The sequence below is a fragment of the Leptodactylus fuscus genome, chromosome 8 (genome assembly GCF_031893055.1).
Source record: "Leptodactylus fuscus isolate aLepFus1 chromosome 8, aLepFus1.hap2, whole genome shotgun sequence".
Classification (NCBI taxonomy): Eukaryota; Metazoa; Chordata; class Amphibia; order Anura; family Leptodactylidae; genus Leptodactylus; species Leptodactylus fuscus.
In genome coordinates, this window is record NC_134272.1 from 72,612,896 (window position 1) to 72,638,335 (window position 25,440).

General features: G+C 41.3%; 1 protein-coding gene across 1 annotated transcript in view; it reads right to left on the minus strand.

Moving 5' to 3' along the window:
- COL28A1 (collagen type XXVIII alpha 1 chain) overlaps positions 1-24,838 on the minus strand; it is a 40,650-nt gene extending 15,812 nt beyond the window's left edge. The window contains exons 1-21 of the mRNA XM_075285461.1: positions 24,688-24,838; positions 23,729-24,297; positions 19,493-19,513; positions 16,977-17,036; positions 16,337-16,390; positions 14,190-14,234; positions 12,836-12,862; positions 12,450-12,494; positions 10,986-11,030; positions 10,751-10,804; positions 8,716-8,784; positions 7,261-7,329; positions 6,366-6,434; positions 6,006-6,074; positions 5,834-5,902; positions 5,682-5,750; positions 5,377-5,445; positions 1,851-1,922; positions 1,627-1,695; positions 1,369-1,440; positions 1,036-1,104 (exon numbers count right to left, since the gene is read on the minus strand). Coding sequence (XP_075141562.1) covers positions 1,036-1,104; positions 1,369-1,440; positions 1,627-1,695; positions 1,851-1,922; positions 5,377-5,445; positions 5,682-5,750; positions 5,834-5,902; positions 6,006-6,074; positions 6,366-6,434; positions 7,261-7,329; positions 8,716-8,784; positions 10,751-10,804; positions 10,986-11,030; positions 12,450-12,494; positions 12,836-12,862; positions 14,190-14,234; positions 16,337-16,390; positions 16,977-17,036; positions 19,493-19,513; positions 23,729-24,297; positions 24,688-24,838 — 1,836 coding nt within the window. The remainder of the gene's footprint in view (positions 1-1,035; positions 1,105-1,368; positions 1,441-1,626; positions 1,696-1,850; positions 1,923-5,376; positions 5,446-5,681; positions 5,751-5,833; positions 5,903-6,005; positions 6,075-6,365; positions 6,435-7,260; positions 7,330-8,715; positions 8,785-10,750; positions 10,805-10,985; positions 11,031-12,449; positions 12,495-12,835; positions 12,863-14,189; positions 14,235-16,336; positions 16,391-16,976; positions 17,037-19,492; positions 19,514-23,728; positions 24,298-24,687) is intronic.
- Between the last annotated feature and the right edge of the window lie 602 nt (positions 24,839-25,440).

The window sequence follows — 25,440 nt, forward strand, 5'->3', positions numbered from 1 at the left end:
GTTATGGTTAGGGGGTTAGAGTCAGGTGTAGGGTCGAGGTTATGGGGTTAGAGTCAGATGTAGGGTCGAGGTTATGGTTAGGGGGTTAGAGTCAGGTGTAGGGTCGAGGTTATGGTTAGGGGGTTAGAGTCAGGTGTAGGGTCGAGGTTATGGTTAGGGGGTTAGAGTCAGGTGTAGGGTCGAGGTTATGGGGTTAGAGTGAGGTGTAGGGTTGAGGTTATGGTTAGGGAGTTAGAGTCAGATGTAGGGTCGAGGTTATGGTTAGGGGGTTAGAGTCAGGTGTAGGGTCGAGGTTATGGTTAGGGGGTTAGAGACAGGTGTAGGGTTGAGGTTATGGTTAGGGGGTTAGAGTCAGGTGTAGGGTCGAGGTTATGGTTAGGGGGTTAAAGTCAGGTTTAGGGTTGAGGTTATGTTTAGGGGGTTAGAGTCAGATGTAGGGTCAAGGTTATGCTTAGGGGGTTAGAGTCAGGTTTAGGGTTGAGGTTATGGTTAGGGGGTTAGAGTCAGATGTAGGGTCAAGGTTATGGTTAGGGGTTAGAGTCAGGTGTAGGGTCGAGGTTATGGTTAGGGGGTTAGAGTCAGATGTAGGGTCAAGGTTATGGTTAGGGGGTTAGAGTCAGGTTTAGGGTTGAGGTTATGGTTAGGGGGTTAGAGTCAGATGTAGGGTCAAGGTTATGGTTAGGGGTTAGAGTCAGGTGTAGGATCGAGGTTATGGTTAGGGGGTTAGAGTCAGGTTTAATGTCGAGGTTATGGTTAGGGGGTTAGAGTCAGGTTTAGGGTCGAGGTTATGGTTAGGGGGTTAGAGTCAGGTGTAGGGTCGAGGTTATGGTTAGGGGGTTAGAGTCAGGTGTAGGGTCGAGGTTATGGTTAGGGGGTTAGAGTCAGGTGTAGGGTCGAGGTTATGGTTAGGGGGTTAGAGTCAGGTGTAGGGTTGAGGTTATGGTTAGTACTTCAACACAACTGCTACTACATAATTGTATATTTACTAATTTAGTTCCGCTACATTTATGGGATCATATTACATCATAAGCATACCTTAGGGCCCACTATTGCCCGACCAGGGGGACCAGGTAATCCGAGACGTCCAGCTGCACCAGGTTCACCCTGAAACACAACGGGAATTTATATCTGTTAAAAAAGCAGAAGATCCTAATACTTCCAACACATAACAAATTTAATATTTTGTTGAATAGGGATTCCTATTTTATATTCATCGTCTACCCTATAGGATGATCAAAGCATGTGAACCAGTAATAATTCAGTTTAAGAAAGTGAGTTTATATGGGAGGTCAAGGCATAGAAACCGAAAGGTTACACAAATGATTGTTCCTAATACAGATATTTTTAATAACAATGACACTTGATTACTTTTGGTCCTGATGGTCCAGCCGGTCCTGGGGGACCTGTTAACCCACGGATGCCACGTTGTCCTTGGTCACCCTTGAAAAAAAAAAAAACACAACATGTGATAAAGTGAAGTGTGCCACTACAACAGCGTTTTTCTCTAATAAGGATAATAATTGACTAATATTCAGTTGGAATCATCAAAATCAACTGGACAGTAAAAAATCGCATAAGCCTATAAATAATAATAACATTTACAAATGATGAATATTTGGGACTTACCTTTTCACCTTGTATGCCAATTCCAGGAGACCCTTCTGGACCCCGGAGACCTGGAAGTCCTGGCTCACCCTATAGTAAAATAGAAAATATTATTTTTATTTATTCATTGATTCTTAATAAATATTTACTATTTTGTCAATATAACACAACATTTAAAATTCTAAATTGAATTATAGACAAATTTAAATTTCTAAAAATGTTGTAATATTTATAGATATTAAAACCTTTTGTCCCGGGGCACCATCTTCTCCTGGTAAACCAGGTAATCCAGCTAAACCAGAAGAGCCAGGTTCACCCTGAAATATTAAAAACATAATTTTAATGAAACAACCGCTTATGAGAAGTCTGTATGAATATATTGTTATTGCTGTATAATAGATTTTTCCGAATCTATTTTTCTTTTCTGATTGTAGATTATTTGTTTACCCTGGGGTATGAATGTAGCCTCATAATCACTGAATGCATGACAGCCACTGAATTTAAACACCTTTCATGTATCATGAATAGAGATGAGCGAACACTAAAATGTTCGAGGTTCGAAATTCGATTCGAACAGCCGCTCACTGTTCGAGTGTTCGAATGGGTTTCGAACCCCATTATAGTCTATGGGGAACATAAACTCGTTAAGGGGGAAACCCAAATTCGTGTCTGGAGGGTCACCAAGTCCACTATGACACCCCAGGAAATGATACCAACACCCTGGAATGACACTGGGACAGCAGGGGAAGCATGTCTGGGGGCATAAAAGTCACTTTATTTCATGGAAATCCCTGTCAGTTTGCGATTTTCGCAAGCTAACTTTTCCCCATAGAAATGCATTGGCCAGTGCTGATTGGCCAGAGTACGGAACTCGACCAATCAGCGCTGGCTCTGCTGGAGGAGGCGGAGTCTAAGATAGCTCCACACCAGTCTCCATTCAGGTCCGACCTTAGACTCCGCCTCCTCCGGCAGAGCCAGCGCTGATTGGCCGAAGGCTGGCCAATGCATTCCTATGCGAATGCAGACTTAGCAGTGCTGAGTCAGTTTTGCTCAACTACACATCTGATGCACACTCGGCACTGCTACATCAGATGTAGCAATCTGATGTAGCAGAGCCGAGGGTGCACTAGAACCCCTGTGCAAACTCAGTTCACGCTAATAGAATGCATTGGCCAGCGCTGATTGGCCAATGCATTCTATTAGCCCGATGAAGTAGAGCTGAATGTGTGTGCTAAGCACACACATTCAGCACTGCTTCATCAAGCCAATACAATGCATTAGCCAGTGCTGATTGGCCAGAGTACGGAATTCGGCCAATCAGCGCTGGCCAATGCATTCTATTAGCCCGATGAAGTAGAGCTGAATGTGTGTGCTAAGCACACACATTCAGCACTGCTTCATCAAGCCAATACAATGCATTAGCCAGTGCTGATTGGCCAGAGTACGGAATTCGGCCAATCAGCGCTGGCTCTGCTGGAGGAGGCGGAGTCTAAGGTCGCTCCACACCAGTCTCCATTCAGGTCCGACCTTAGACTCCGCCTCCTCCGGCAGAGCCAGCGCTGATTGGCCGAAGGCTGGCCAATGCATTCCTATGCGAATGCAGACTTAGCAGTGCTGAGTCAGTTTTGCTCAACTACACATCTGATGCACACTCGGCACTGCTACATCAGATGTAGCAATCTGATGTAGCAGAGCCGAGGGTGCACTAGAACCCCTGTGCAAACTCAGTTCACGCTAATAGAATGCATTGGCCAGCGCTGATTGGCCAATGCATTCTATTAGCCCGATGAAGTAGAGCTGAATGTGTGTGCTAAGCACACACATTCAGCACTGCTTCATCAAGCCAATACAATGCATTAGCCAGTGCTGATTGGCCAGAGTACGGAATTCGGCCAATCAGCGCTGGCTCTGCTGGAGGAGGCGGAGTCTAAGGTCGCTCCACACCAGTCTCCATTCAGGTCCGACCTTAGACTCCGCCTCCTCCGGCAGAGCCAGCGCTGATTGGCCGAAGGCTGGCCAATGCATTCCTATGCGAATGCAGACTTAGCAGTGCTGAGTCAGTTTTGCTCAACTACACATCTGATGCACACTCGGCACTGCTACATCAGATGTAGCAATCTGATGTAGCAGAGCCGAGGGTGCACTAGAACCCCTGTGCAAACTCAGTTCACGCTAATAGAATGCATTGGCCAGCGCTGATTGGCCAATGCATTCTATTAGCCCGATGAAGTAGAGCTGAATGTGTGTGCTAAGCACACACATTCAGCACTGCTTCATCAAGCCAATACAATGCATTAGCCAGTGCTGATTGGCCAGAGTACGGAATTCGGCCAATCAGCGCTGGCTCTGCTGGAGGAGGCGGAGTCTAAGGTCGGACCTGAATGGAGACTGGTGTGGAGCGATCTTAGACTCCGCCTCCTCCAGCAGAGCCAGCGCTGATTGGCCGAATTCCGTACTCTGGCCAATCAGCACTGGCTAATGCATTGTATTGGCGTGATGAAGCAGTGCTGAATGTGTGTGCTTAGCACACACATTCAGCTCTACTTCATCGGGCTAATAGAATGCATTGGCCAGCGCTGATTGGCCGAATTCCGTACTCTGGCCAATCAGTGCTGGCCAATGCATTCTATTAGCTTGATGAAGCAGAGTGTGCACAAGGGTTCAAGCGCACCCTCGGCTCTGATGTAGCAGAGCCGAGGCTGCACAAGGGTTCAAGCGCACCCTCGGCTCTGATGTAGGAGAGCCGAGGGTGCACTTGAACCCTTGTGCAGCCTCGGCTCTGCTACATCAGAGCCGAGGGTGCGCTTGAACCCTTGTGCACACTCTGCTTCATCAAGCTAATAGAATGCATTGGCCAGCACTGATTGGCCAGAGTACGGAATTCGGCCAATCAGCGCTGGCCAATGCATCCCTATGGGAAAAAGTTTATCTCACAAAAATCACAATTACACACCCGATAGAGCCCCAAAAAGTTATTTTTAATAACATTCCCCCCTAAATAAAGGTTATCCCTAGCTATCCCTGCCTGTACAGCTATCCCTGTCTCATAGTCACAAAGTTCACATTCTCATATGACCCGGATTTGAAATCCACTATTCGTCTAAAATGGAGGTCACCTGATTTCGGCAGCCAATGACTTTTTCCAATTTTTTTCAATGCCCCCAGTGTCGTAGTTCCTGTCCCACCTCCCCTGCGCTGTTATTGGTGCAAAAAAGGCGCCAGGGAAGGTGGGAGGGGAATCGAATTTTGGCGCACTTTACCACGTGGTGTTCGATTCGATTCGAACATGGCGAACACCCTGATATCCGATCGAACATGTGTTCGATAGAACACTGTTCGCTCATCTCTAATCATGAAGGGTTGAGAAATAGGATGCTTGACCTTTTTTCTAGCGATCAATGGGAACACCAATGAGAAGACTTTTACCATATATCCTATGAATAGGTGATACATGCCACTTGTGAGATTATCCCTTTAAGTCTTGGTTTTTCATTTTACTTTTTCAAAAAAGAGGTCTGTGGCAAAGATTAAACTTTATCCCCATTTTGGTGTTGGTTGACACCACCAAAGTTACCACCTAAGATAGGAGGGTTTGATGCTTATTTAACCTCCATGACTTTTCCATGACCAGTGGGTTGAGTGATTGCCATATAGGCATCGTGGAGGGAAACTGCACAGTTTAGCAGAAAAACAGCCAGTTACGAGGATTTATTGAGGATGTATGGCCGTCTTTAGAAGGATAGACCTTAGTAATCAACTTAAATAATGTACCTTTGCTCCAGGTTCACCGATTCCTCTTTCTCCAGGCAGTCCAGATTCTCCTGGCAAACCTTGGTCACCCTAAATAAGAAAGATTTATGAGAAGAGATTATATGAATTGATATACAAGTCTACATGTACCGTCCAATTTCTATATGGCAACCTTGTGAAGACTTGTACGTGCCTATAGTAGTTTACCTATACATGTGGCTGGTTAAAGCTTTCTAACCAGATACAGATCAATGATCAAGAAATTACATCATGCCAACCTCAACTAGGGTATAGGTTTTATTTATTCTAATTTAGTATATTTTTACCTTAGGCCCCATGAGTCCTTCTCCTGGTGGTCCTCTCATGCCCGGTGGCCCGACAGGACCCTGAACTCCCTATAAAAAAGTATAGAAATTTTGGTTGTACTTTGAAGAACAAAATCCTGTTCTTAATACTCTATGAGGTATTTGGGTCTTACCTTTTCTCCTTGAATTCCAACCCCAGGTAAACCGATTGGTCCAGGCAATCCAGGAGGGCCAAAGTCTCCCTAAGAAACAAGATAGTGATAGAAGAGACAACCATAAGTCCATAGAGTGGGCAATAATAACGGTGTAGTGTATTGTGGCAAAAAGAGTGCCTTAAGTACTTACCTTATCGCCCTTAATGCTTGGTCCTGGTGGGCCACGAGATCCTCTAGGACCTTCAAACCCTCGGTCTCCCTATAAAGGAAACCAGTACATTACTTTTTAGATCTGATGAAGTTGGTACGTTGTGTAATTGAACCGAGACATAATAGAACAGATGGGAAATGAATACACTTGGGGGGGGGTTCATTAAATCACAAGTCGTTATGAAAAAGACTTTTCCAACACGGGCGACCCATTTAGACATTATATTAGGGATATTTGTTAACAAAGGTTAATATATTGTGTATTTTTATAAAAATTTGCAGGGCAATGGGGAACATACGTGAGTTCTGATTAGATTAAGAGGTGAAGAGCGAGTCTTACCTTCGGTCCAGGCAGTCCTTCTCCTTGCGGTCCCCTTTCTCCTGGAAGCCCCTGCGCTCCCTGAGGCCCCTGTTAGAATCAAGTCAATATATTTGCTTAGTTGGCACTACATGGATCAAACACTCTTTGACTTCACAGACCATCCAGTTGTAACATGTTTTACTATAATACTGTCATGTAACTTCACATAAACCAACTGACAAAAGCAATATGGCCGGGGGCTAATATTTACTATTGTCTTACAGTGTTGACAGATCAGTAAATGCTAAACTTTTTGTTGTTTTTTGAGACTTCATCTTAATCTGTTCCATCTGAAACCTGACATTCTCTGCTTTATATTTTCAGTAAAACAAATGATACATTTTCGAGCTTTTTAAAACTACAATTGATATAAAATCGACTAAAGATTTTTTTGGAGGATCTTTCAGATTTTGGATAGATTATAAAAACTTGTCCCAGCATGAACTTGATTTAGAAAAAATAACTGGGTTGTTGCATTCCTCATTCGATCTCTTTGCTACAGAGAAGATACGGTTAAATTCTAGTGAAACCTCTTTGACCTGACTATCGAAAATTGCATTGAAAAATCTTCTAGGTCTTGGAGAAGGGTGGTCATCTCAACGATGATGATATGGCGGGATTGAGAATTTGTCATAGGAAATCTAGTGCAGGTAAGGGAGTAGGTGGTCTACACCGATATACAATTAAACATAGACTGGATTTCAGATGACTTTTCACGCCTGTAGTATGTCTTGGCTTAAAAAAAAATAATTATATACTATGCTTTCTCTAAAATTCCGTAGTGAGTAACATAATATCCATAATATCCAATTATATTGATGTTATAATACACTGAGGTCTACACCTCCATATCTTCATTACGTAGAATACTTACAGCGGCACCCGGCTCTCCGATACCTGGTGGCCCACTTGGTCCTGGTCTTCCTTGTAGACCCATGTCTCCCTAGAAATGATTAATTTACATTAATTAACTCATTAATCATATAAGTTTCAATCAACCACTTTTTTTTAATGCAGCTCCTTCAAGAGAAGTTGGAGAGTATCTACTGCCATATTTTACTGCAGGGATATTTAAGAGGGGTTTTCTGAACCCATCAGTGGTTTTTGTACTGGTGACGTATCCTCAGGAAACACCATCAGTATTTGATCTTTGTGGGTCAGAAATCTGGGCCTGCACCGATCAGCTGTCTGTGGGCAATGGAATCTACTGCTGTGGACAAGGCAGCATGGTTCCTATTTAAGTAATTGGCAGTGCTGAGGTCCTGCAGCTCTTGGACTACCATTTGAATAGGAGAAGATCTCCTTCCGGTCCAAAGTATAAGTTTCTGGCACCGTAGGGCCACTGGATTAGCTGGTAGTGCTGGGTCTGGGTGTTGGACCACCATTGATTACATGTCCTCTGTAGAAGAAACATTGTTGGGACCGGAAAACCCCCTTAATATTACATGGATCTCATGGCAATCGTAAAAAGTGGCCATGCCAAGTACTCACTCATTAGAACTAATTCCCATGGCTATATTTTTGGACACATGCTCTCTTTATACAATGGACTGCACACAGTCAGACAGGACAGGTGCCCATAGTAGTGCATGCTGCAAATGACACAGTTAACCTGTGATCTTTGTAGAAAAATTGCAGCATACACTATTTTATGTGTACTGCAGATGGCATCGGCTTGGAGACCATGGGAGGCAATGGTTTCCAAAAACCGTCCAGTTCAGATTGGAACGAATGAAAAATTGTCCAACTTTATCAACATTCTTCTATGTTGGAGAGCCCCTTCTATGAGGTTCAAAGGTCATAATAAGGTCTATGGAGAAGTGCTTAGAGTCCTAATTGGGTTTATGGTGAAGGGCTTTGTAAAGGTCCTAGTAGGGTCTATGGAGAGGAGTTTGGTTAGGGTCCATATAGGGTCTATGGAAAAGTGCTTGGGTAGGATCCTAAAAAGGTCTATGGTGAAAAGATTTGTTAGGGTCTATATAGGGTTTAAGGAAAAGTGCTTTGTTAGGGTCTATATAGGGTTTAAGGAAAAGTGCTTTGTTAGGGTCCTAATAGGGTCTATGGAGAGGGGCTTGGTTAGTTTTCTAGTAAGGTCTATGAAGAGGGGCTTAGTTATGGCTCTAAAAGGGTATATGGAGAGTGTCTTGTATAGTAAACTGGGGATTTTGTATAAAAATGATGAATGCCTTCTTGTACATAGCGTTCTCCTCTGGACAGATTAGAAGAATCTGAACCCTATTCATGTAGACATAGCTAGAATGTGAATTCTGACTTCCATGCACTGCCATACGTAAATGTTGCTAGGAAGTATTATAGTATATTTTCTTACCTTGGGTCCTGGTAGCCCAAATCCTGTTTCTCCTTGTACTCCTGGTGGTCCAGCAACACCTCGATCCCCCTGTGTTATTCAAAAAGATTGCATTGTAATGACTGGATAGTTGGTAAATATTGCTCTTCTATATGAATGATATTCACTAGATAAGGACATTGCTCTGTAATAACATGCTGGTCTCAGAATAGGCAAATAGAAGTGTATGGAGATATAACCAAGCAAGTCTATGTAGCTCTATGGGTATTCTCATATGGAGGAATTTGAAACAAATTTTGAGGGAGATTCCACAAATTTGTCTTTAACCAGAAATATGCTGATTATTCTCCTCTATTTGATTTTTTTAGCTAGCGGAAAGAATATTCGTCATGCTCGAACTTCAGGTGAATTCCACCTGGAACACCCATTGAAATGAATGGGAACCATCCAAACAAGTACTTAGGATTTGCAAATTCTGTGCCAGATTCCACAGCACATTTTGTGGTGAATTTGGTAAAGCATAAAAATTCTGCTTCTGAATTCCTGAAGAAGAATTTTTAAGCTTCTACAAATTCCACCTTAGGCGAATTTCTCCAATAGCGACTATTAGACCGAAGTTTCATCTCTTCTCACTTTTGACTGTCTTGAGGGCAGCAATGGGGCCTGCCGAGAGATCACACATGTATGGCCAATCCCTCTTGCTGGAATGCTCCTTTTTATTCAAAAAAGCCATTCGTGCAGTGGAAAAGTAGAATGTTCTGAAAGCGGATTTACCAATCTAGCACATATCATGGCACAATACAGTGATAAGCAACATACTGTTGTTCTGCATATCACTTTTTAATCAATTTTATTATATTTAATAGAGACCATATTGGTAATAGGTTTTTAGTACAACGTTTGGGCTTTTTTAGTTTCTTCGTCTTGCCTGCATTGCAATACATAGCAAGCTGCAGGATGCCATCCATTAGAAAATTTGTCAGAGTGCCTGTCTGATAGCTCAATCTCCAACCCCTTTCTCTACTCCCCTGAATGTCTTCTAACAACCCTGATGTGGTCAAAAATCTGCTTAAAAGATTGTGTAAGACTAAGGCGCCATGTAGCGGGCCACAGCAAAAATGCACTGCTGGAAAACCTGTGGTGGCAATGCATCGCAGTTTTTCCCGCAGCACTTTTGCAAACAGTCAGCAGAGGTTTCCTCTGTGAACTTTCTGCTTCTATTATACCTATAATGCGGCGCCCCGGCCTAAAAGAAATCAGACAGAGGCTGAAGACCAAACTGTCAGACAGTCAGTGTGATGGATTTGCTTACAAATGACACTCTGCGGCTTGCTATGTACTGTAACACATGCAAGTTTCCAAAACTAAACTGTGCAAAATTTTTGCTAAAAGCCTGTTACAAATGGATTATTGAACAAAAATACATGCAATGAAAAAAAAAAGATCTATAGTGTTCATAGCCTTTAAAATTCCTCCACCAAGGACAAATGCATCCAATGAGGAGTATGGCTATGTGAGGTGCAGACGGAGCAGTTGTACCTGGGCCCTGCTGCCAAAGAGGGCCCAAAAGTCCTGCTGACATGTAAGAAGATGGTATATGTTTCATATGGGCATATTACTCCTGGATGACTCAGTTATAGGGTTGAGCGATCGGAATTCTTATCCCGATCTTTTTCGGCGGGATCGAGGACTCACGTTAGTTCCCACAATGCTTGACTACTGGCCAATAGGTTTGAGTGATCGGGAAAGATCGGATCCCGATTGGCGATTGAGCAAATTTCACGATCAGGATCGGCTGGAAAATGATCGAAAATCAGATTTTAAAAACGATCCTGAAATCTCAAGATCGGCTCAACCCTACTCAGTTAATGAAAGGATATTAAGTAATGGATGTAATGTATTTCCCTAATATATTACCCTGTATAACACCAAATCACAGAGCGACTCCATTCTTCTGTATTTGTGGCATTCAAACAACGGAAATTGCAACAATTCTATATACTTTGTGATCAACCTTAATAGCAAGTATGATTTTTCTTATGTCAATTCTTATTACCTTTGATCCTTGAGGTCCTTCAGGTCCTTGATCTCCTGGGGGTCCTTGGATACCCTATATAGAAATAGTAAAACGTCATATGTCTGGAAGCAGCTGGACAAATGAAGTTCAAGAAATTATAGTTTCAGCAAATGAAGATTAGACAATTTTACAATATATTTTCCGTATCCATTCCGCTAGATTTCAATGTGTCTGCCTGCAATCACTCAATAGGAGCCACCATGGTTTACCTTACCTGCACTCCTCTCAGTCCTCTTGGACCAGTTGGACCTTCAGGACCCTAAATAATGAAAAATATATTGATTACATATGACTTTAGTATGTTAATTGCATTGCAGCGTAATATTTGTATTTCTAATCTACATTTATTTGCACACTAATATAATGACTGGTTCTGGTTCGTCATAAAAATTTGTGGATCTCCCATGGATTCAGCCAAAAATCCTCAGACCCCTGGTCCCCACTGCCTTGATTTCCAATGGCTGCCAGTGTCTTAGAGTAGCCATTGCACACTATGCTGTGTAGTCTGAGATACTCCCCCTTTGTTCTCAGATTACATTCTTTATGAGGGTTACCTTATCTGTTTTCTTGATGTACTGTAATACATAAGATTTAATTGTCCAGGGGAGGTGGCAAGAAAAAAATCATACTCACCTTCCTTCACCCCTTTTGGGTCTTCTCGCAGTGTCCAGCGCTCTCCTGCTGACTTCATACACCCAGGGTCACCGCTGAAGCCTGTGACTGGGCCAACAGTGGTCACATGGGAAAAGCGACTAACGTGATATCATGACACTTGGCATCTCCATGTTAACACTGAGACCCAATCACAGGCCTGCAGTAAGCTGGGGTGCCTGACGTCACTGAGGAACTCGAGAGAAAGCACTGGAGACCCAAAAGAGGTTTGGGAAGATGAGTATGAATGTTTTTTTTATTTTTTACAAATCTCCTGAGTCCTTACTAAGGCAACACGGTGGCTCAGTAGTTAGCATTGCAGCCTTGCAGCACTGGAGTCCTGGGTTCAAATCCTGCCATGGATAACATCTGCGAGGAGTTTGTATGTTCTTCCCATGTTTGGTGGGTTTCCTCCCACATGCCAAAGACATACTGATAGGGACTGTATGGGACAGTGACTGTCAATGTCTGTAAAGCGCTGCGGAATATGATAGTGCTATATAAGTAATAATATCCTGTGAGGTCTGAAGAGACTGCAGAGTATAATAATGTCACTTTCCCTTTCACATAACTTCAGCTGTGTTTGCGTTAGAGAGCTAGAAATTGGATAGATAAGTTCCTAGAAGCCCTATCCATGTCACAAACTATGTGTTACAGGTAGGTTTCCAGGACTCCTCGCAGTGTTCTACATTATGTTTTAAGCCAATTCAAGGTATGATTCGTACTGAACTTTTTGAATCTGAAAAGAATATGGAACCCGAGAAACTCAAACCCGAAATAAACCCAGAGAGGTTCGCCCATATCTAGATAGAATATTGACCCAGGGACTTAGGTCAGTTGTCATATTTGGAGTTGGGAAGAATTTTTTTCCTATAATGGGGCAACTGGCATCTACCTCATGGTTTTTTTTGCCTTTCTCTGGGTTTGGATCAACCTAGTCGAGTTATAGGTTACACAGGGTGGACTTGAGCCTTTATGACACCTTATTGATTAAGTTACTATTTATGATAGTGTTTTTTTAACTTACCCGATCTCCCTTGACGCCAGGAATACCACATTCTCCTCTCTCACCCTACGATTAAAAAAACCCAAAACACTTTACAGTAATGATTTCCCATTTGCTTCATCTTTTTTGAAAGGGTTAATCAAATAATAATAGGGGAGACAATGCCAGACGAAGACACATAAACTGTGCGGGGTTATAGATGCATAAAGAGGTTGTATGAGACGACATGAAAGCTTTGCTATTATTTCCAGCACCTATGTCCATGGGCTCTGTTTAGGTAAACCGATAATATTAAGGTGTCAAGGTGACGGATGATGAAGAAGGTTAAACTGAGGGGTCAATGTAAGAAAATATCTACTATACTAATATTCCATATGTCTTTATAAAGGTGAAACCAAATACATTACCTGCTCTCCTTTATATCCAGGTTTTCCCTATGGAAAAAGATCACAACTCACTTGAAGAACATGGATAAATTACAGATAATAAGAACAGTATTATCCAACTAATATTATAAAATGTTTGTGAGTTTGGATGTTTGTTCCTCAATCACGCAAAAACGGCTGAACGGATTTGCATGAAATTTGTCACATACATAGATAGGAACCCCGATTAAAACATAGGCTACTTACACGACTGCAGTGAAGGAATTTAGGTTCACACAACACTAAAGGACCTGTGATGACATCATCAAAGGTCCTTGAGTCATTCTCAGATAGGATCATGCTAGGCAGTGGGCGGAGCTACACACTATTTTGTGGGCAGAGCTATATAGGATGAAGCTGGACAGTGTGAAAGCTGAAGAAAATGGAGTCTCATAGAAGATCAGGAGACTACAGAACATGCAGGCTGTGTGTGGGCAAAAGGACTATATTGGGTGTAGAGTTTCAGTGAGGAATGTGTTGTTCTGCCTCTGACATTTCAGCAACATCCGTTCAGCCCTTTGTAACACAAAAGCTGCTCAGTCACATAACCAAACCCCTGTAATCACAATTGCCCGATGTAGCAGAGTTTAGGCAGCACTGTAGCACACGTCTATAGGCTCTCCATATGCAAACATGTACATACAGCTGGGTATCCTATGCATATGCAGCGATGTAGCAGAGCCAAGATGCGGGAGCAGGCTGATCGAAATGTTGCAAATTTCTGCAACATCCGTTCAGCCATTTCCAACACAGAAGCTGCTCAGACACTGACATAAGAACACCCCTCTAATCCAAATGGCCAGATGTAGCAGAGCTTATGCAGCGCTGTAGCACAGCTGAGTACGCTCTCTATATGCAGAGATGCACATACAACTGAGTATGCTGCGCATATGCAGCGATGTAGCAGAGCCGAGACGCGGGAGCAGGCTGATCGTCCACAACAGCAATTGGCTAAATATAAGCGGCTCAGCGCCAACACCAACCCGCAGATGAAGTCGTGGGCAGATACTAGTAATAAGTAAGTCTAAAGCCTATCCTGTATGTATTAAACATGTATCAGAACTTAACATGTATCAGTCCTTAGGTGTGACAAGTCCTGCTTATAACGAAAGGTAAAGTGACAAAAACTGGTATTTCTCATAGCAAATGGTTATTACTTAGCCTATCAGACAATCCTATGCAGAGGCTTATGGTTTTGCTCCACCCTGGATGAACCAAAAATGGCAGAGTAACTCCTCTTTTTTCTGTAGATAGGCGCTGCCATTTTGTGGCCTGGATTCTAGGACAGTCTCTTGGAATACAATATGTTTCTTTTAGTGTGATTTTACAATTTTACCTCTAAACCGTCTCTTCCAGGAATACCATTAAGACCAGATTCACCCTGCAAGGAACAAAAAGAAGAAAATACACCACATTGATATCTTGTTCAGAAGTTTAATTTTGGATACGAGTATGTTATATAATGTAACAATTTATAGTTGAGATGAATGGGGTTCTATAATGAAATGACAATATTGGTTATAGAGAATCTGTTACTTCTGTCTATTTTCACTAAATATTAATTGTAAATATTAAATTCTGGACTTATTTTCTAAAATTAAAGTTGTAAGAATTTTGGGTGATTTCTAAAAAAAAAAATTTAGTTTCATTATGTATATGCATATAAATATTGTGAGAAGGTGACAGACAGAGTGCTGGAGTCCTGCTATATCTCCCCCAGGTTTCTGACCTATGTGTGGTCTAGGTTGGGTCTTGAGTAGGCCTCAGCCCCAGGTGTAGGTCCTGGGCTCATTGCTGGGCCATGAAAGGCTGTAGAACCAACTCTTCAGTGTAGATCCTGGGAGCGAGAGGAAGAGTCTGGGTCTGTCCTGAAATATTTTGTTTGTTTTTGCGGTGGGTAGTAAGCCACACATATACTTAGTGCTATACAGTTTAATTAGTGCTCGGACAAGCAGGGTTTTCTTTGATGTTTTCGCCTGAAGTTAAGGCTATATTTTATTTTGCTTATTCTGTGCCTGAAGTGAAGGTTTATTTATTTTCCCTGTTTGCAAAGAATCATTCGTACGGGCAGTGCGCTGCAAGCACACGGAGACCATTATATGCTATGGGGTCCGTGTGCTTAACTGTCCAGCGCTTGCAGGGGGAGGGGGGGGGGGGACTCCTGCGGACTCCTTCCGGACGGGAGGCAAGCACTAATGTGAACCGGCCCGTGCGCTTTAGCTGCACTTCGCTCCTCCTAAACACTCTCCTCCTGCTACTGGTGGACTTGGTGACTCTCCTTTAGTCGAATAGTGGTTTCCCCTGAAACGAGTTTTTTTCCATAGACTATAATGGGATTCCATATTTGATTGAGTAGTCGAATATTGAGGCTCTACTCGAAACGAATCTGGAATATTTCACTACTTGCTCATTTCTATTCCCTCCCCCTGATATATATCAATTCCTCAATTGCTGAACTCCGAAGTTATATCATGCTGCCTGCAGATTGGAGCACATGTATAATGTGACAATTTCCCTATAAATATATGGCTATGAAATTACTATGAAGATATGAACTATGAATTTACGGCCTGCTAATGTAAAGTGAATGATGCAGTCACTAGCTGAGCACATCGTTCACGTCCTACAGCTCCTGATTGAGTCCCCGGATGGTCATGTGATCAGGAGAGCGACCTGCCAATTTACACATCAACCAGAATTTCCTGATTTCTATGTAAGTCTTTGGAAGCATAACATATAGGTTAACATAGATTTACATAGGAAAAGAGACTGCCAGTTAGTGTGTGAATTGGAAGGTCAGTGTGCCGATCACATGACAAGCTGAGGAGACATTCAGGGACTTTATAAAGTGAATGAAGGGCCCCGTTCTGTTCTACAGGACTAGAGAAGATTGCAGTTCACTGGAAAGTGCTAAAATGATTGATGACGGATCCTAAGAATAGGTAATCAGTATCCGATTGGTGAAGGTCTAACACCTGGCACCCCCACCGATCAGCTATTCTTGGCAGCTGATATACAAAAAATGGAGCCAGAAGCAAAGTGTGTGAACTGAGTCACTGCAGTTTTAGCCCCTATGCAAGTGAATGGGAGCTGATGTGGAATACCCTGGTCTGGCCACTACACAAAGAACAGCGCTGTCTGCTTCCCATTCTATTCTCTGTGTATCAGCTGCTGAGAACAGATGATTGGTGGGGGTGTTGGACGTCAGACCCCCACCAAGTTAATATTGGATAGGGCATTAATATGTTTAGACCAGAATACATCTTTAAACATTGTTTTATACAAGAACAGTGGAAAAGTAATGGCATTATACTATAGTCCTAGCTTTAAACTGTATTTCAGCCATAATTTGGGGCCTTAAATTAAGCTTTGTCCAAAGTTGGAGTTACACTTTAATATACAAAAATAAATATAGGTATATATTGTAGAGCAAGTGTTTTCTCTAAATCTCTCCTATATGTATAGGTTACAAGATTTCCATACCTTACTGCCTTTCTGTCCAGGAAGACCATCGTCACCGGGCCGACCCTTCTTACCCTAGGAAATGGAAAAAAATCCTGATTGTATGATAATAAGCAATGTTTCAAGTCTAATGAGATGATCTAACAGCAGTTTTCATGTGATTTTTAAAGCAGTTTTTATTTTATTTTATAGGTAAAGTTAGATTCACATCTGCACAAGGCTCTTAGAGGGACCTGAACAATGGAGAGTCCAACCACCAAAGCAGCGGTTACCCACAGACATCGGCAGACCCCATAGATTATAGTGGAGTCTGACAGGTGTCCGCTGTTTTTATACTGAAAGCAGCGGCATAGAGAAAAGTCCTGCGTTTTCTCATATGTAGCTTTGCACCCCAATTGCATCATGTATATGCCGCCTAAAAGATACAACATCATATGCAATCCATCCACCCAGATGTAGCACATATCAAAATTCACCTAGCACCATCACCCACTGTAAATTCACCATGACCATGCTACATTAATGTCACACCCAATATAATGCTCTGAGTAAACCCCACACATTATAATGTCCCCTACATATCTCCCACACAGTGTTATTCCCCTTAGTGTCCCCAACACAGTAAAATAATACCGCCAGTACAATGTGGCGCTGCACTTACAGGAGCTCCTTGAAGTCCTCTTTCACCTTTTTCACAGGTACAAACCGGAGATTGACGACACTGCAAAGAAAGAGTAGTCAGTAAGAGAGACTATCTATTCATCTATCTTTCCAGTATCTATCCATCTTTCTTTCTTTCATATACCTATCTTTCCAGTATCTACAGTCCTATGAAAAAGTTTGGGCACCCCTATTAATCTTAATCATTTTTAGTTCTAAATATTTTGGTATTTGCTACAGCCATTTCAGTTTGATATATCTAATAACTGATGGACACAGTAATATTTCAGGATTGAAATGAGGTTTATTGTACTAACAGAAAATGTGCAATATGCATAAAACCAAAATTTGACCGGTGCAAAAGTATGGGCACCTCAACAGAAAAGTGACATTAATATTTAGTAGATCCTCCTTTTGCAAAGATAACAGCCTCTAGTCGCTTCCTGTAGCTTTTAATCAGTTCCTGGATAAAGGTATTTTGGACAAACAATTCGCGTTCAGTTCAGTTTGATGGTCGCCGAGCATGGACAGCCCACTTCAAATCATCCCACAGATGTTCAATGATATTCAGGTCTGGGGACTGGGATGGCCATTCCAGAACATTGTCATTGTTTCTCTGCATGAATGCCTGAGTTGATTTGGAGCAGTGTTTTGGATCATTGTCTTGCTGAAATATCCATCCCCGGCGTAACTTCAACTTCGTCACTGATTCTTGAACATTATTCTCAAGAATCTGCTGATACTGAGTGGAATCCATGCGACCCTCAACTTTACCAAGATTCCCGGTGCCGGCATTGGCCACACAGCCCCAAAGCATGATGGAACCTCCACCAAATTTTACAGTGGGTAGCAAGTGTTTTTCTTGGAATGCTGTTTCTTTTTGGATGCCATGCATAACACCTTTTTGTATGACCAAACAACTCAATCTTTGTTTCCAAAATGAAGTTGGCTTCTCCAAATGTGCTTTTGCATACCTCAGGCGACTCTATTTGTGGCGTACGTGCAGAAACGGCTTCTTTCTCATCACTCTCCCTGACAGCTTCTCCTTGTGCAAAGTGCGCTGTATAGTTGACCGATGCACAGTGACACCATCTGCAGCAAGATGATGCTGCAGCTCTTTGGAGGTGGTCTGTGGATTGTCCTTGACTGTTCTCACCATTCTTCTTCTCTGCCTTTCTGATATTTTTCTTGGCCTGCCACTTCTGGGCTTAACAAGAACTGTCCCTGTGGTCTTCCATTTCCTTACTATGTTCCTCACAGTGGAAACTGACAGGTTAAATCTCTGAGACAACGTTTTGTATCCTTCCCCTGAACAACTATGTTGAACAATCTTTGTTTTCAGATCATTTGAGAGCGGGCTGTCCATGTTCGGCGACCATCAAACTTAACTGAACTTGAATTGTTTTGTAGAAAGAAATGGTCCAAAATACCTTCATCCAGGATCCAGGAACTGATTAAAAGCTACAGGAAGCAACTAGAGGCTGTTATCTTTGCAAAAGGAGGATCTACTAAATATTAATTTCACTTTTCTGTTGAGGTGCCCATATTTTTGCACCGGTCAAATTTTGGTTTAATGCATATTGCGCATTTTCTGTTAGTACAATAAACCTCATTTCAATCCTGAAATATCACTGTGTCCATCAGTTATTAGATATATCAAACTGAAATGGCTGCTGCAAACACCAAAATATTTAGAACTAAAAATGATTAAGATTAATAGGGGCGCCCAAACTTTTTCATAGGACTGTATCTCCTATCTGTCTGTCTGTCCATCCATCCATCCAGTATAAATCTATCTATCTATCTATCTATCTATCTATCTATCTATCTATCTATCTATCTATCTATTCATTTATCTTTCCAGTATCTATCCATCTTTCTTTCTTTCTTTCTTTCTTTCTTTCTTTCTTTCTTTCTTTCTTTCTTTCTTTCTTTCTTTCATCTATCTTTCCAGTATCTATCTCCTATCTGTCTGTCTGTCCGTCCATCCGTCCATCCATCCATCCAGTATAAATCTATCTATCTATCTATCTATCTATCTATCTATCTATCTATCTATCTATCTATTCATTTATCTTTCCAGTATCTTTCTTTCTTTCTTTCTTTCTTTCTTTCTTTCTTTCTTTCTTTCTTTCTTTCTTTCTTTCTTTCTTTCTTTCTTCTATCTATCTATCTATCTATCTATCTATCTATCTATCTTAGTATTAGTGTTGAGCGAATAGTATTCGTCGAATATCTCGCTCCCATAGGAATGCGTGTTAGCGGCCGTCAAATATTCACTGTGCTTAACTCCTTGGTGTTCGGTCGCTTACACGCATTCCTATGGGAGCGAGGTATTCCACAAATACTATTCGAATACTATTCGCTCAACACTATTTTGCATGTATCTATTCATCTATCTTTCCAGTATCTGTAATATAAGTGTATTATACCATGCTGTATGTTTTAATACTAGACAATGAGATTCAGATTCTCTAAAAGTTCTCCATACTATGTAGTCAGCAGAAATAAACTTACCCCTTCTTCTGCAAGCTCTTTCTGCAAAAAGAAAAAAAAAGTAATCAGTGGCCTATAAGGGGGATAAAGCTTTTGACACAGTCTAACATATTTACCATGTGTACATTTTCTGATACTTTCATGTGATGCTTATCATTGATACTAATCTACATACATGGCTTAACCTGCTGACCTGTGAGGTTATCTAGGAGGACAATGAATGGCGGATAACCGATAGGAAAAGTGGATAAGCATCAAACAGCCAATGGAAAAAATGGACGCACAAGTATACTATAGAAGCTGAGTATAATAGTAATTCTCATTATATTACAACCTCTGAGCCATCATTCTATTAGTGCAAGGAGACATCTCGCCTAAAAACTGATGTGCAAAAGCTTTAGGCAGCCGCGGGAAAAGTAAGAATGCCTTCAGAAATGATCAGCACATGTGATCGGCTTTAAATGATCGGAAATCGGATTTTGAAATCTCAAGATCAGCTCAATTGGGATTGGAAAAGATCGGATTGTGATCGGCGATCGAGCAAATTTCACAATCGCGATCAGGATCAGCTGGAAAATGATCGGAAATCGGATTTTAAAATCAATGCTGAAATCTCAAGATTGGCTCAACTCTATTCACCACTGTTTTTTCTGTTTTGCCTCACAGTCATAGCAGCCACCACCAGGGGGAGCTAAGTGCATAAAGATACAAGCAGATATTACTGTATGTACTAGCGGTATATATAAATATGCAGGTAGTTCTCCATAGCAGTGGCTGCAGTCAGCCTAAGTGTGACCTTGTAACTGCTTGAAAAATGAAGCTTTGAGCCAATAAAGATCTACTAAACTGAGCGAAGACTATTTGAAACAGCCTTTTCGAATAGCACGCTCCTATAGCCGGCGGCTTAACCCCCCGCGTGCCGGCTACGTCCATTCATTTCTATGGAAGCTTGCTATTCCAAACAGCTGTTTTGAATAGTGTTCGCTCATCTCTAAGGATTTATGGTGGATTGCTGGAACCAGCAGAATGCTTTGGGCTAGGTCTGACGTAGGTGAGGCATGTGTTCTACTCACGTACACTAAATCCAAAAGAGGTTAATACGTATGCCCCATAGGTATGATTAGTAATCCCCACTTTCTCCTGAAGATGAGAAGATCACATGGTCTAGTCCTCTGTACCAAATGAGTTAATAAAAATCAAGCCATTGATAAATATAACTCATCCAGCAAAAAACAAGACTTCCTACAGGTACATCATTTGAAAAAAAAATTCCTTTAGGAAACTAAACAGTGTTGAGGACGGTTAAATATCTGTCACCAGAAAACGTAGCATCAGACCAACCACGGTGCATTGCAGAGGACATTGTGCTGAGTATATCCTAGCTTTACATAGCCCAGTAGATTCACCGTTTCCTTGGAAAAATCGTTGCAAATGAGATTGAAGTGCAATGGGACCTGTCAGTGCTTTGCATCCAGGTTTGAAATTCTCACACCCTAGTATACCCCCATTACACCTGAACCTCATTTCAATTGCGCCTCTGTTGGACTATCTAAAGGTATGAGGGTGCACAGCATAATGACCCCCACCATGCGCTATGTCTGGTGATATATTGAGTTTTCTGGTGACAGACACATCTTATTTTCCAATGTTCCATTGATGTAGCTGTACAAGGGCTTGTTTTTTGCAGGATGATCTTGATTTATCTATGGCTTACATGGGCTAGTGATCAAGAACGAGCAGTCATTAGTTTATGTAAGCAAATAGCCACACATTCTAGCAACCATGTATACCCGAATCTGTGCCACCAATGATCAATGACTGTATGAAAGTAGTATTGGTATTACCTTCAAACTTGTACAGTCATTGGCCACTGTGGAGGGATCGGATTTTGGATGCCAGAACTTGTGGCCATTCCCTATATGCACCTTGACCATAATGCAGCTGTCCAATTGATTGGAACATATGAACAATCCTGCCATCAATCAAGGGGGAAGACTTTAGTTGTTATAGGGTGTCTATCAACAAAACAGTCCGTATTGAGCTATAAGCATAGTCAGATAGCCAGGACTCACATGGGCAAAAAGCTTTTTCCTGATCCTGTTTGGTGCAATGAGGACATTACTGTCATCATTGCACTCATCACATAAAATCCACAGGGGTGTTTCATGGAGGGGATGGGTGCTGCAAAGCATGGCTTTTTGGTGCAATAAGAACAATGGTGATACCCCTCATTGGCATACCAGGAACAAAAGCTAATCTCAGTAATGGGGGCCCGTTAACAAAGTACAAACAATTATTTTGCAAATTTTTACTCATGTGAACCCTAACTACCTATCAGGTGACAGATAAACAAATATGGTGATTGACTGCCAACAATGATACAATGGCAGACCATGTAATGGCAGACCAATTGGCCATAGCAAATGGACGTTCATGGATTTTGTATGATCAGCTTTAGGCTAATTTTTAAAGAGTTTTCTAGTTTAGAAAGACATAACGTGCAATAAATATGGTACATTATAGAGGTTCTAAATAGGGGTCCCTCCCGCAGGGACAAGAGCTTCTTCATTTGGAGGACACAGACAATTCATTGATTTAATTGAGAATGATGTAATACCCTGTACCCTGTGGTGGTGCTTTGGGGAATTGATAACTGATCAGCGAGGGTCCTGGCACTGATCAGCGAAGGTCCTGGAACTGATCAGTGAGGGTTCTGGCACTATTGAACTTATTTTCCAGGGACTCTCATAATGAAAAGGATTGTAAAAAGTGGAAAAGCCCTTTACATTTGCCCAACTAAATCGGCTAAACGTGTTCTCTTGAAACGTGCATAAGAAGTAAGTCAAATAGATGTAAATTAAGGATCGTTTTCTTTCTTCAGGTAGTATACCTGTACTTAATGCTTAAAGTGTATCTGTCATTTCACTCACATCCGAAAAAAAGGACTGACTGTATAAAGGAGCCTGGACTCGTGTGACACATGCAGTGGCCAATGTGGATCAGCAGATTTCCTCTCATACTAACCTTTTCCTGTCTTCCATTGAAAGCTAACGCCGATACATTGTGCAGGGTCTGTCTATAGCCACAACTATCCTGTGTGTCCTAACACATTGTACTGGCAATACTATTATTACGGCCTATAGTATCACATGTGCAGGGACTTTGAGACAATGTATCAATTTTGTGTACATAGTGTTGCTGCATTGCCTCACAGTCCCCACACGTGATACTATAGAAGTAGCAATAGTAATGGCAGTACAATGTGCCATGCCTTCTAGGACACACAGGATAGTTGTGGCTGCAGGTAGAGCCAGGATACTGGAGCTGGGTTTGCATTGGATACTGTACATTCTGAAGATGGAAGGTTTACACAAAAGGCGTAGAGCATTATTTGTTATTATGAAAGCAAAGCCCTTTCCTTCTTTCTTGTGATTGATCTCAGTATCTCTGTTACTAGAGACAGACTTTACTTGGTATACCAAAAAAGCAAAAGAAAGTTATATGACTCACCATACGATACAAGGTGCACGACCTAATTCTTCCGGACTTTCAGAAGAAAAACACTTGCAAAGATGAAGGAGGTAAAGTCCGCAGCTCTTGTTCGTAAAAAATATCAACTTTTATTCTATCATTTTAAAAATTTTGACAAAAGATGTCATACAAAAAGAAGTGAAAAAAGAAAGAAAAAACGTGAAATAAAACACATCAAGAGATCATATCTCTGGCTTGGCTGACGCGTTTCAAAACCGCAAAGGTTTCTTAATCATAGCCTGGTGTATGCCTTACATGAAAGCCATACACCAGGCTATGATTAAGAAACCTTTGCGGTTTCGAAACGCGTCAGCCAAGCCAGAGATATGATCTCTTGATGTGTTTTATTTCACGTTTTTTCTTTCTTTTTTCACTTCTTTTTGTATGACATCTTTTGTCAAAATTTTTAAAATGATAGAATAAAAGTTGATATTTTTTACGAACAAGAGCTGCGGACTTTACCTCCTTCATCTTTACAGACTTTACTTAGCGACAGGCATTAGACAGCATGTTAGAGCAAAGAGATACGCCAAGTGGTCATGTTGTGGAAGCGATGTGTAGTGAAAATGATGGGATATAATGTATTGACGGAGAAGTAACCATGCACTATGTGGCATAGGGCAATAGAGTATGGACATGCATGTGGCAGGTATTTTCAATATGCAAAGTGAAATAGCATTTTTAGATATTTATAAATGAACTCATGATAGTCACATGGTTACTTACCACTTCCCTGAGGATTTTATCCACCATATCAGCTTCCTGCAAATGGGAGACAAATCTGGTGGCAGGCACACTAGCCAGGAGACGCAATTTTGCAGCATTGGCAGCCTCTTTAGCTACGGATGTCATTCCAACAATGAAAAGCTTAATATCGTGGTTTTTGGTATTAGCAGTAGCAGCAAATATATCAGGGTTTCTGGGATGGTCTACCCCATCGGTTATCAGTATGGCCACCTTCACGCTTTTGTGTGTACCTTCATTCATAAACAGCTGGGTTAGGTTGGTGATGGCGTAGGAGGTGAATGTACCATGACCTATATATGTGATGGGACCAATACGAGCTTTAAAGTTGTCCGGTCCTCTCCAGTCTCTGAACGTCTGCTCTATCTGCACCGTGCTGCTGTACTGTAACAGCGCCATCCTCCAGCTGAAGGGCCTCTTGGAGTCCAGCTGAATACCCTTTAGCTTGTCCACCATTTGCAAAACAAATCTCTTCTCCTGGTTATGATTATACTCCTTGGCACTTTCTGAACTGTCCAGGAGGAAGGCCATTTCCAGAAGGCAGTCTTCATCTGCAATGAGATGACAGGACATACACTGAGGTCCTCATAGAGTATCTTTCTATTATTCACCATTCATCATCATTTTTTAATATAAAGCATATATATATACAGTATATAGGATAGCTACACTTTGGTAATTTAGTTTTTTATTGTAAACTGCAATCTATCCATCTATCATCTATCTATCTATCTTATATCTATTTATCATCTATCTATCTATCTATCTATCTATCTATCTATCTATCTATCTATCTCTATCTATCCATTCAGCTATCTATCTATCTATCTATCTATCTATCTATCTATCTATCATCTATCAATCAATCAATCAATCAAATATCTATCTATCTATCTATCTATCTATCTATCTCCATTGTTTAGGAATCCCTTGGTTTATACCTTGTTCGCTGAGGCTGGGAATCTTCTCCACCGGGCCGGATATTAATGCTTTGGGTTTGTATCTTCCAACTCTTCTGTCTTCAAAATAATTCTGGGCCACAGAAGTCTGGGCATGTAATAAGAACAAAACCCACCACACCCGAGGGAACATGATTGATCTGTAAGGGAAATCAATGTGTTATCGAAAAACTCCATAAGTCATTTCGTGTAATAAATTTCTGAAAACCCTAAAATAATTATTAGGGAAATTATATATATATATATATATATATATATATATATATATATATATATATATATATATTCTATCGAACTGATATAACTTTTTGTGGAAATAACTAATAACTATGTCACATTTACATATGTGACTTGCTATAATGACTGAGGTCATTCAGTATATAAGGGTTATTACACCTCCTCCCTCACCTTTCCTTTAGGCTGGACAAGTCTAGATGTTTGTTTTAAGAGATGATTAGTAATTCAAGACAATATTGTTTTGCTATAATGAATTAGATTATGGGAAATATGGGAGTAAATCATATTCTCTATGTGTTTATGCACTGCCACCATGTGGTTGTGTTGTTAACTGCAGCCTTTTAAAGGTTTCATTTAACATGTTGGCATATTGTATTGAATTGACTTTATGAGAAATAGGAGTCCTTAACCAAATTTGAACTAAGGTAAAGGTGGACACATCTGTACCCTTGGATAACACAGAGTGTAATAACATAGCAAAAAGGTGTGTGCTTCAAT